The 13,064-nt window shown below is 37.2% G+C and overlaps 1 protein-coding gene across 1 annotated transcript in view; it reads left to right on the forward strand.

Annotated features, from left to right (window-relative positions):
* Positions 1–13,064, forward strand: part of GPR126 (G protein-coupled receptor 126) — a 107,388-nt gene that overhangs the window by 58,069 nt on the left and 36,255 nt on the right. Inside the window, exons 6-11 of the mRNA XM_009998528.1 lie at positions 1,050–1,133; positions 8,266–8,351; positions 9,685–9,737; positions 9,816–9,859; positions 11,001–11,025; positions 12,254–12,264. Coding sequence (XP_009996830.1) covers positions 1,050–1,133; positions 8,266–8,351; positions 9,685–9,737; positions 9,816–9,859; positions 11,001–11,025; positions 12,254–12,264 — 303 coding nt within the window. The remainder of the gene's footprint in view (positions 1–1,049; positions 1,134–8,265; positions 8,352–9,684; positions 9,738–9,815; positions 9,860–11,000; positions 11,026–12,253; positions 12,265–13,064) is intronic.

The raw sequence follows: 13,064 nt of genomic DNA on the forward strand, positions 1-13,064 counted from the left end.
CTTTCCCTATGTTTCTTGTTGCACTGAAGCCTGAATTTGAACCTGCTCCCTAAGCTGAGACCTGAATTTATGACTTTCAGCCTCAAAAAGTTAGCTAAAATAATCTCACAAAAAATCAAAACTGCAATTTCTTGACTAAATTTTAATTGCTTAATCTTTCCAGTTTCATTCTTGGTCAAAATCTGCAAAAGCCTTCTAACACTGAGATTATACTGCACCAACCTTCACTCTTTAAAAAGAATTTTCAGGAAAAAAGAAAGCTGGCAGTGAGGAGATTTGCATTCCCTAGGAGTCACTAGACAAAATTTAATTATTTTCCAAACAATTCTTTGAAAATCTAGTGGCATGATCTTTGAATTCCTGTACCATTTATACCCTCCTACTCTGCTCTGGGGGAAATGTGTAGTTGGCTGTCGCTCTGACTTTGAAGCATGTTCTAGCTGGTTCTCCTGGGAAACATTTGCCAGGGTTGTGTGGGATAACTCCTGTGTTAGTGTCAGTGGGAACAGTACAGCTGAGATCCTACATGAAGCTTTCCAAATGTGTCTTTCCCTCCGACTATTCCAAGACTGATTTCAATTATCTTCATTGTAGGGAGTTCAATGTAGTTAATTGGATCCTTACATGAGCATTTTAGTCTCACATTTGTTCATAATTTTCAGTTCCTGAGGAGGGACAATTATTCTTTCTGCCACTCATATTCCATGTGCATGCATCTTAGAACTTACAATATCTGTTTTCTAGTCTTTGCACAGCTGTTTGGATCTGAAGCTCTCATAAGAGGATTTTGAGTTTATGAAAGCAGTACAGGACTTGCAACCCTTACACTGGCAAAACTCCCACTGAAATCAGTGAAGATTTCAGGATTGGGACCTCAGTTAATATCCATTTGTCACTTTGTGCAGAAAAAATAATGTGTTTATTTAACATTTATGGCATTGTGTGTAGATGGTTTAGTTTTACGTTGTCATGCATTGTTCCCATTTTGTCTTACCTCATTAACATTCATATTTCATTCAAGTTCACCTCTTTCTCATCTTTATTACCAGCTACTGTAAATGCTACTACTCCTACACCACCCACTGTCACCACTAACATGCCCGATACTAATAGAAACGATAAGCCAAACAATGGTAAGAAATCCTGTGTTACATTTTTCCTCATACTGTGTCGAGAGCAAATTTATTGTATTTTAAGGTGTGTTTTTCATCCTATCATAATGTCAAGGGTCGTGTCTCAGTTCTGGTCTCATTTACACTGAAATAAATCAGGAGTAACCTCACTGGGCCATGCAAGAATGGTGTAAATGAGAACAGAACCAAATTCAGTGGGTTTTTTTATCACGTTTACCTGGCTCTTGTATGAAAGGGACTCACTTTGTGTCAGTCGTGTTTACCCACGCAAAGAATGAGGGAATTTTAAAAAGGGTCCAAAAAGAACCACACTATTGAAATATCTAAGGCTGCAGGTTGTGAGGCATTGTGTAGCTCCCACTTGTGCAGCCAGGGTGGTAGTATGCTGGGATTGTCTGTTCCTCACTAGTCAGGCACAGGAGCCAAGTGGAATCGTTCCTATGGAGCAAAGCCACTTCCACTGAGTCAACAGGAATCTTTCCACTGACTTCAAGAAGAGCTGGATCAGACTTTACTAGGGAAAATGTTGACAGTGTCAGATATCGTTTACTTTTCATTTAGAAAGATTAAGGGGAAAAATAAGGTAGTAAATGAGCTTATTATTAGCACAGGAAAAAAGCAGGGATTTCTTTTGAGGTTTTCTCAAGTTCTATGATATCACTGTCTCCTAGAGACTGAGCATCATTTTGTGAGGCACTTCTAAAATATTTATTAGTTTGTTGAAGATAGCTGTTAAGCATTATTAACAACACAGAGATACATTTCTGCAATTTTCATCTGAGGCTTAAAGATACTTTTGTAAAGATTTATTTTTTCAGTGTGCTCCACAGAAATAAATTAGAATCTGGGGATTTTAGTGGTTATTTTTTTTCCAAATGCATCAGTTGTTACTGTAGGATTTAAAATTCTTGGAGCATTTTTTCTCTTGGCAGATTTCTTGTACATTGGCAATCAAGCAGTACAGTAGACAATGTGAAATGATTTATTTGAGTTCAGGCTGTTTGGATTTATTAAGCTGTGGAAATAAGGAGAAGACTGAAAATTTCTTCCAAATTGTGCTTTTTTCTTTCTGTGGAGCCACTATGTTCTCCGTGAGCAGTTAACTCTGCTTTTTATAAGTGCAGAAGGAACTGAATGCCGTATTAGGGCTAGTATGAATAAAAACTGAACAATTAAGTCCTTTCTTTGGCTTTGAAACTTCCAAGAGAAAGTAGAAAGGCTAAGAAAAATAAGCCACATTTATTTACAGTAGAGGCAAATTAACATTTCACTCAGCTAACTGGCAGTTTTCCATTCTTGGTAAATTATCTTTAGACCAAGAGCAGGCAAGCCAAGAACAGACAGTTAAGTTCCATATATTTTCTTTAATCCATTAACTATATGGCTTACTACACACAGACCTGCAGGAATTCAGACTTCCTGCTACGGTTGTCTTCAGAATGAAGAGAAATTCACCTGAATCCTCCCACTCACGACCTCAGAGGCAACAAGAGTCTAAGATAGAAGGGATCAAAAACATAGGAATTATCTCAACCCCAATTATTTGGCCAGTGAAACGAAGGCCTCTCCTTTTCAATAAAAACCCAGCAGATGAGAACCCAGAGAGAAAAAACATACACAGCTTGTTTCTTCTGCCTGTGTCTACATCAGCTGCTTCTGAGGAGACCAGCAATGACATCTTGTCTGCTTTTACAGAAAAAATCAGCCTAGATAATTCTGTGATGAATCGGTTACCAAATGAAAATATTTTGAATTATTCTAGAAGTTTACTTCATGGCACTTCTGATGAAGCAGATGCTGTTACAGAGCCTTCTGTGAATGCAGCAGTTCCTCTTCTTCAAAGCAGAAGTACTAATGCAGATCTAACACGGACTTTGGCAGATGGGCTGGATCATTCTGATTCCAAGCCAGTGTTCCGCTCTCCCAGCAGCAGCAGCAGCAGCAGCAGCAGCAGCAGCAGCAGCAGCAGCAGCAGCAGCAGCAGCAGCAGCAGCAGCAGCAGCAGCAGCAGCAGCAGCAGCAGCGCTGCTTACGAACACAAAAAAGAAACTGTGTGGATTTCATCCTCCAGCAGCAGCACAACCAATTTCATGCACGTAAGCAATGTCTTGGAGCCTGGGAGTTGGTGGAGTGAGACTGTACTTCATATCACCTCTGACATTCAAGAAGACAAACATCGTTCTCTTTCTAGCTTATCTATATCACCTACAGAGGAGAATTCATCATTCCCAAAAAGTAGGATAGATTTGCTGGACTTCGCACCTGAAAATTTTTACCTGGAAATGATAGAAGGAAATGCTGATAAGAAAACTTTTTCTATGTTTGCAGCAAACAGTGAACTGCAGTTTAGAAAATCAATTCACATGAAGGAACATCACTCAGAAGGCACTGCAAATTTAACCTCTCTGGAGACCCCACCTGCAAACCCAACAACTTTTTCTCAAAACATGAAAACAACATACACAAAAATTATTCCTGATATCCAACTGACAAGTTCAGTCCTAGGACACAGTAGAGAATTATTAACATTTTCAACACTTGTGGTAGGAACAGGCTGGACAAGCTCAGCATTCAAGCGTAATGTAATGACCCTGCCTGCTTATCAACAACCACTGACTGACATATATTTGGAAAGTGATAGGTTATTTATAACTAATAGCAATTACAGATCTCATTATTTAAAACATCCAGTGGATTTTCAAAAGCCAGGTCAGACCCTCGGAAATGGAAAATTGGAGAACAATTTAGATGCATTTTATGATAGTAATGAAAATGAAGAGTCAGCTTTTTCCATATTAGAGCCAGATTACATTAATAGACTTGGCAACTCCCAGGACTCAGGTTACTTGGATTTTCCAACAAAATATGTAGATATTTCCCCTTCTTTAACAGCAAGTTTCTGGACTGTTTCCTGTCATTCGAAAGAAGCATCTCAAATGTTACCTGGGGAGCCATCAGAAAATTGGTGGCTCTCATTTAATAAACTGCTTTCTTCCCCAACAGAGAGATTGCCATCCGTTAGTTCACCTGCAAAGTCTGACAGTATCTCTGAGCAAACATCTGCCATCAAATTATTAGGTCACAAGGCTAAAGAATATAACTTCTCTAGTCATGCATCAACTTTGGAAGCACAAATCTTTAGTTTGTTTATTCCAGGTCTTTCAAAGGTAATTTCAGAAAGTAATGGCAGGACAATATCACAGTTGAAGTCAACAATGACCTTTGCAAACCTAACCATCTCTTCCAACAGTACATTTTATTTTGACTTTCTTTCCCCTTCCTCGGAAACACTTTTGAGTCAATCCTCTGGATGGGAACAGGTAAGTCCCTTTAACAAGGTACTTGAAAACTCCATAGAAAAATTTATTATATTTGATAGTTTGCACATGCAAATTGAAATGGGCATAGTAAGTGATCAAACCAACATGACCTTCCTGAACAAGAGGCAGCAGCTTGTTTCTGTCCTTCCAACACATTCAAGAATCCAGACTGCATCTTCAAGAGATAGCCAAGCTACATGCTTGGTCAATACACCAGTTAAGAGTTCAGTAGACCGTGCAAGAACACATGGATCACTGCAGTCTCAAAGTCTTTCAGTGAATGATGCTGTAGCAAATACTACTGATAAAGCAAGAAGTAAAGTTCAAATAAATGCAGGTGTTTATTTTAAAAACATCGCTTCAATGAGTTCTGACTTCCTTCCAATGACACTGTCTTTGGAATTAAGGCATTTTCTTCATTCAGACTCAAACATCAATGTACCTCCTAACAGCTACTCCACACCTCCCCTCCCACAGAGTTTTCAGAACAATCTTGATATAATTTCTCCAAGCCTGATGTCTCAGTGGGATGTAGCAGGGTTAAGCTTGCCAACAACAGTAACACCAAGAAGTCATCTAACTGTTTCAGGACAAAACTCTGTTGAAAATCAAGAGGACAACCTGAGATACTCTCTATGGGCAGTAGAACAGGAAACCGTTGGTAATAATGAAGACATAAGGCATTCTGCTGTTCTGACAACAAACATATTGAGGCTTTCTAAAGGGGAAGTGCACAGAGGAGTGTCTTCTCTGCATATTGTTAGTACTCGTGCTTTAGATTTTGAAAATGCTGAATATGGACATTTTGAAAATCTCTTTTCTGTTTTGGAGTCATCAAGAATTGCAAAAATGAATTATGGGATACCTTTGCCATCTTCATACAGTGCAGTTATTCAGCACGAAGAGACCATCTTGAAGGGCATTCTGATGACACCTGCAGAAGTAATTCGTCACTCTTTCATGCAGTCTCAAATACCAGTTTCTTCTGTAATGTACCATCAGTCACCAGTTTCAATACAGGTTCATTCACTCGCCAATTTTCCATCCGGGACAAGCCAAAATACCACCCCTTGCCCACCACTGAATCAACTTAATAGCTCTCCTGCAGTCCTTTTTTCTTGTTTATGTTACTCCCTTCCTGAGCTGGGCTGCCTGTGTCAACCTGAGGTCAACTACAGTATGTCAAGCTTTTAAGTTAGATGTAGAAAAAAGAAAAAAATCATCTTATCTATTAGATACTCAGTTCGTAGACTGAACATAGAAGTAGCTGGCTTTTATCCTTTAGATATAGATCCATTTAGCATATGAGAAGATTTTGGAATAGTCATTTAATTACAGTAGAACGGGATTTGTAGCATCTTAGTGATAGCAAATGTCATCAATACGTGATTTCTAGTTTTTAAGTGCTTCTCTAAGACAGCTTTCATGAGACTGTGAGGGTGATTTATTGGGTTGCCATGTATTTTATGTTTGATGTTGTATAAATGTTTTCAACTTATAGCATTCATCCATTTTCGAGAGTTTAACTTTCAAAAAGCAAAGATTTTCCAAAACAAACTTTTGGATAATTTGCCTAACAGAATTAAAAACCCCCAATCCTTATATTTCATTGATCATTCTATTTTTGTAGTTGCTGGTGGGTGTAATGAGAATTGTTTTTCCAGGTTTGTTTTTTTTTTCCTCTTTTTAAAAATTATCTTTGGCTACTTTTCATCAATTTTCTGCCCATGAAAATATTTTTTTTTTCATCCAGCATTTTGAGGTGGAATTTCCACTGTTTAATTTGGAGATTGAGAAATCATTTTTAGTTTTTACTATCAGCCCCTGCAGTCTCCTGAGAGTGTTTAAAATTGTAGATTAGTTCTCTGTTCTTGTTCTTTTTTCACCTCATTAGAACATGCTTAGGGCCACCATCTGGTGGAGTTCTTGAAGCTGTTGTCTAGTTCATAGTTGCTATGTTTGATTTGAAAAATACTTTGCATATTCCTATATTGAGGTGTTTTTGTTGATATACATAATAGTGTAAATAATATTATAATTATATATATTATTATATATGAATGTCTGAGAATATATATAATGCACACTTTCTGTATGTATACCTGTATAGCCCTTATAAAAGTTACATTATACATAGAAAATTGAATAAATGTATATACAGAGATATATACATATAAATGAGATCCAAGTCTTGCAAGCATTTTCAACTTGTCCACATTCCAATTTTCTATTTCCAAAGACTTCTTTTCCTCTTTTTTTATTTGAAACTATCACAGTAATAAAACTAAGATACATTTTCAGATAAAACTTCATAGCAAATTAGTGTGTCTGTGGAGATAAAGGAGGAAAAAATGACAATAAATCAAAAAGCAAACAAGTTCATTCTACTCATATCTATAAATTAATCATAGCTTTCCAAAGAAGGTAGCTGGCAAACCATCTTCCTGCTAGAAATTTATTAGAATCTTATTGCAGAGGAATTCTCATACTAGTTTCAGTGATCATACAGTCAATTCCATAATGAAAAGAAAGAACAATGCTTAAACCAGCTCCTGCATAGGACAGTAACCAGTATGTACTAGTAAATTAGAAAATACTGACTTAAGGGTTTTTTTTCCCAGATACTTTCATTTCAAGCTCTTTGAAGCTCTGAAGTTGTAAAATGATGAAATTTACTCCACCTAGAATAAAATACATTTTATTTATACTCAGAAAGATAGACCAATTCCTTTACAATCAGGAGACATAAAGGGATTTCTCTGTAGTTGTTGTCATGTCCTGTTCTGTCCTATCTAGTGTCTCTATAAGATTTACATAAGATTTATATAAATACAAGAGCTCACAGCTTCCTTTGGCAACAGCCCTGAATCAAGCAAAGCCACATGTGTGCAACATGCAAGTGAATTGATCCAGAAGCTCTTAAACCTCCCCCACATCCTGGGAAATTTTATCCAGCCAGACCATACAGAATTTTTAGGAGCTTAATGAAAAATGACTTATAAAAACTATAGATGTTTAACATCAAGTATAACTAAAATATGATTTGATCTTATTTATTAAATGTGAAATTTTGCAATGCTGCCTAGCAGCTCATGACCTTAAAGAGAGTTTATATTTACCCAGTGCCATTTCAAAACAATTTTTTTGAGTATAAAATTGCTCCAAGCCAAGTGTTAACACATTTTGTGACGAAAGATGGTTTGTTCAGCTGCCCATTTTGTGAAGCTCATGTGGGTTCTTCTACTACCTGGCTATCAACAGACCTGAGAGCAAAGACACTGCTGTGAATACAAGAGCTGGGTTTCCCTCCTCCCACCTAATTCTGTCCTCAATTACCTTGTTACTTTCAACTGGTGAGCCTTATGTGCTCTTACAATGTTTTAAGTCTAATGTACAGTGCTTGAAGTCTGGGTTATAGCAATATGACTGAAAGCTGAATTTATCTGTTACAGATGTCAGTAATTATGATTACTTTTTAAATTCATGACACTTTCATGATCATGCTTTAACACACCCCATTAAAGGCATATGCAAAATACTATTTATATGTACGTTGGCTTTGATTTTCCATGTCACAATTAAAAAAACATGGAGGGGGAGGGAATTCTTGTGTAATTTGAAGGAACTAATGAGAATGGGCCCTAGCCTGCAAGGCCTTTTCACTCCAAACTTGTAGAAAACCAAAAAGAGCTCGAGTTGTTCTTGTATCTGGGGTTCAGCCCAATCTTTATATTAATCATGAAACAAATCTTGTTACTGAAAAGGTGTATTTGCTCAGTTTCTGACATTGTGATGCTGTTTTTAATGGACAGGTGGGCTGTTCTACAGGATATCTATAACTGTCTATAGTTCCAACTCCAACTCAGAGTCAAAAGTACATGATGTGGTTGCAGAATGGGTAAGTTATGTTTTCTTTCCTATGTCATTACGTATTTGAATCTGTCCCATTGATTTTACCCATCTTAGAAGGAAAATAAAAGAGACTAACAAGTCAATTCTTAAAATGTTCTCCAAAGATCTATTATTGATTTGCACAGCAACGAATTCAGGTCTGGCTGGGAATATCAGGCATTATGGATGAAGTTTTGAAAGGACTCCACTGTACTAACCAGTTTCTTAAGAAATGTATATACTAGATGTGGTTTTTGAAAGCATGGATAATTAGAACTGTCCACTGAAGGAGATAGATGTCTAAATTCCAACATCACTATACAGAGCAAGTTTTTTCGCCCCAAGTCCTCATATGGTTTTGAAGGTATATTGTGATAGAAATAATTTTAAAAAGCAGGCACTTTTCATTTTTGTGAGTCAATATATTTTTCCAATTTACCCTAATATTACTTGCTTCAGAAGATTTCTGTCATAGGTCAGTTGTTGGGGTTTCTAGTAGCCCCTGGTTTTTCAGTCCATTTTAACAGACATAATCTCCTTTCTGGGCCCTCTGGGTGGAAGCTCCTGCCTCTAAATGTTCCTCCTGTCTGAATGCAGATATTCCCTGTCTTTTTTGGCAGTTCACATAGTGGCACTCACACAATCTGTAAGTAGTCTTTACACCAACTGTTTACAGGAAAATAAGATGTCATAAATATATGGCAATTATGCTTTTTTTTTCTTTTAATACACCTGGAGGGTTTCAGCCTTCAGAAGCTAGGAAAACCATCTATAGTCATCTGCAAGCCAGAAATGCAGCCATCCACACCTGTCAAGGTTATTCTCTCAGCAGGAGTAACCAGGCAAAGTATGTAGGTGCCTGAACCAAACAATCTAGAAAGGGGTCGCTTTGGCCCTAGCAGAGTATGAAAAACATTTCTCCCAGGGGGAGAAATGAGCAGCCATTGCCCTCTCAGAAAAAATTAATAGTACAAAGGCCTGAAAAAAAGATCATCACAAGGTTGTGATATTTTAGGTGAAAATTGACCCTGGAGTTTTGTCAGTAAATCTTTTCTAATCAAAGTGTTTCTGAGAATTTAAGATGAGGAAGAGTAGGAGGTAAAAAGGTTGGTACCCTGTGCACTCACCTGTTCACTGTATCCTGACCTTATAGAAGTTTCCTTCTGTCAGTAAAAAAAAACCACGTCTCTCACTAGCAGTTGTACTTCTATCACCTGACTGAAAAACTGAAAGCTGGTTTCTCAGGGGGGAGAAGGGCAAAATTCTAATTCTGTCTTAAGCAACAAAGAGCCCCATTAACATTTCACCATTCATGTGATCAATGCCTTCCTGTTTTTCAGCTCAACCGTACTTTCCAGAACTGGAATTACACTGTATATGTGGTCAATATCAGGTAAATGAAGGGGGAAGATGTTTATGCTGATTCTTTTGAGAATGAGCTCACCTTAATTAATGTTTATTTCTTCTATAGCATCCACCCTGGCCCCACAAAAGAGAAAGTAAGAGAAAAAAGAAGTCTTAAAAGGTAACATTTTAAAATTCATTTTCTTGACAGAGGCAGTGTCTGCTGTTACAACTGGTTTTACAACAGGCTTTATTGTCTATTATTGGATTCTTTGTCTATTACTGGGCAAATGCTGCCAGTCAGTAAATATATGACTGCCGAGTCAGCCAAGTGCTCTGGATGTGCTCAGAAACCTAATACTGGTTATCATGTTTGTTTTGTTTCAAACCTACTGAGCTTTAAACCTTAACAAATCATTTTTTCAGAGCTCAGGTTTCATATGTCACAAAACTGAATGGACATATCATATATACGTGGTATGGCACACCCTGCTTTCTTTAGGAGCAAGCTTTGGTACATTGGTATCTACCCACTGTCATTGTATTTATTATCTTGAACCAGAGCCTTTTGAGTTAATAGACATCTTTACGAGATGCAAAACACCAAACAACCAAGCTGGAGTTGAAAGCCAAACTACTGTGAGTTAAACTATTTACCATATACTCTCATTTCCTGACTTCTGCTGGGCTCAGAGTCACTGGAGTTGGGACAGCTTCAAAGGTGGCCACAGAAAGTTAAATGGGTCACACACCCTAAAAATCTGGCCTCAGGGGATTTCTTTGAAAGCCACAGGCTAATTTCTGAGAGATATGTGAGAGACAAGTGAATCTTAGGACCAAATGAAGGAGACAAAACCAAAACATATTTAGTCTTGTGAGGAAGGGCAAAAGGTAGGTTTGGTGTGGATCTGTTTGCAGTGTAGGCAAAAGTCCCGTAGGAAAGACTTGAACTGCTGACTTCTGAGAACTGCCATGATGTAACAGCTGGGCTTTTTAACTTCAGAGATAGCCTGGTATTCCTGATTTACCACCAGGAAGTAATTACTGATGCTTCCAGTTTTCTAAACGGTTTACCAAGGCATGAAAAGATTTGTAAAAGCTACTGTCTCCTTCCCACACACCCACAACAGAAGACAGCTTTTACTGGCAAAACCATTTAATTGGTGTAGTGTAAGCTCAGTCTCTGAATGGACTATTTTGCTGCTTGACCTACATTTACAGTAGGGTGTAGTAATGTGGGCGGGATTTTTTTCACACTTCTAAATGATACGGTTATGCCAGCAAAACCTTTGAAGTGGAGACCATGTCTCAGGTCTTACCAACAATCCAAGACTGCTGTAAAGCTTTCCCCATCCCTATTTCTAAGTCTTGTGTGTGACTAGCAGCCCAACTTGCTAGCATCTGTTCTCCCCTAGACTACACATGTGATTTCTTCTCATCTCACCTCCCACCATCTTGTCTTCTGGATTTTGTTTCTTCTTCCTGGTCTAAAAAAGGAGATGAAGAGGGAGAAATTATTCTAGTAATTCCCCTTTCCCTTTCTGACACACAAAGAATATGGCACTAAATTACTTCTAATAGTGTAAAACTGTTATGGGGAAGTAACCCCATTCCTATTTACTTTGCATGTGAGGTGTAATTTCTGAAGCAACAGAATTGCGTGTTCGTAATATGTCATAAAGTTCTTCACGGGAGTTCTGGTCTAATGAGAAACTAGTCTTCTCATGGGCTCTAGTGCACTTCAGATAGTGTTTTGTCATAACTCTAAATAATTGAGTATAAATTCTAGTAATGTCAAACACATTTTTACTGTTCTCCAAAGAATCAGGATTGTTATGCTGTGCTTTTCTTTTTTGTTTTTTAATTAAAAGACAACAAAACAACAGCAAAAACGAAAAGATAAGTCAAGATTCTGCCCAACCTAGTAACCTGGTTGGGGTGACACAGGCGTAACCAAAAATTTAATTGAGCTTCATATGTGACTAACAAAAATTACACTTTTTACACATTCTGTTTACATATATATATATATATATATACATACACAAGATTTTTTGCTGTTTTTTCTTGCATTTGTCATGTCTTGCATATATTTTCCTGCATTTTAGAGGACAAACATTTGGGGAAAGTTGGTGTTCTCCCAGCTTTAAGTCTTCTGAGTATGTCTATTATTGTACAGTGCTTCTTTTCTGAAACAAAAGAAGGATCAGCTTCTCAGTAGTCTTCAGTGTTACTGGGTTTAGAGATCAGGTTTCCAGTTCTTTGAGGTTCAAACAGCTATTTCTAGATTTTGTGAGGAAGACATCTGCTGAATTTCTGAAGGACCAGAAAGCAAACTCTTTTTTTTTCTTTTTTTTTCCTATTACTTTTTTATCTTTGCTTTTGAGATACTTTGTTGGGTTTTCCTCTTTCTCACATTTGTCCTGGGTAAGATTCTAAGGAAATCCTACAAGACACCAAGGTAACATTTTAGAGTATAAAAAATTAGCAGTTTTTGGGCTGGAAGTTTTTAATTCCTGATGAAAGTAATGGCAATTTATCACTATTCAGGTGATCCACTGAGAGGTTATGGCTGAGTCCTTGTATGTAACTTGTTCGCAGTGCAGTTTCATACAGTTTCTATTAATTAAATATTCCTGTGAACTATTTCTGAAAGATTTTCTCATTTGCCTATTTTAGATAGTCAAGAGTAAATCTGTTGCAGTATTAGACATTCCACTGTTTCCCTTTGTTTTTAAATGCTTTGTGGTCCATTTACCTTCAGGTTCATCTGAACGCGGTTTCTCTCCACAGTTAAAATTTAAGACTTAACCCATAATTTTCACAGTTTCAACTTTACCTTTTACAGAATTGAACATTTTAATCATAGTCTAGCTCATTAAACCTTATGTCTCTTTTCTGAGTTTTCCACAAATTCATAGCCTTCGTACTTTTAAGGCACTACCATAATTCTTCAGAATTACTCTCTGAGAAGTTTCTCCTCTCTTTACATGAATTCACAGTATCATTTTTTTTTCCTTATTTTTTGGATTAGTATTTTAAATAAACGTTAAAAATCCAAAAGAAACAACAAACCAAAACAACATCTCCTAACCTTTTTTATGCATTTTGCTTTGCTTCAACCCTTATTTATGACGCTGCTACCTTATTAAGGAACTTCTGTTATCAGGGTCCCCATCTAGTCTTCTTGCAAGTGAAAGGCAGAATCATTCGATTGAGAATGATTCAGAGAAGAAATATAAGCTGGAAGTGGGAGGTAGGAAGCTTGCTTTTCTGGGCATGTTAAAAATAGATGTTTTCTAAATAAGTATTTAAAACTGTACGGCATTTTGGAGAAGACCAAAACAAAACAAATATGGAAGTGGATTGTTACTCC

This window comes from Chaetura pelagica, unplaced genomic scaffold (assembly GCF_000747805.2).
Source record: "Chaetura pelagica isolate M959 unplaced genomic scaffold, ChaPel_1.0 scaffold455, whole genome shotgun sequence".
Lineage (NCBI taxonomy): Eukaryota > Metazoa > Chordata > Aves > Apodiformes > Apodidae > Chaetura > Chaetura pelagica.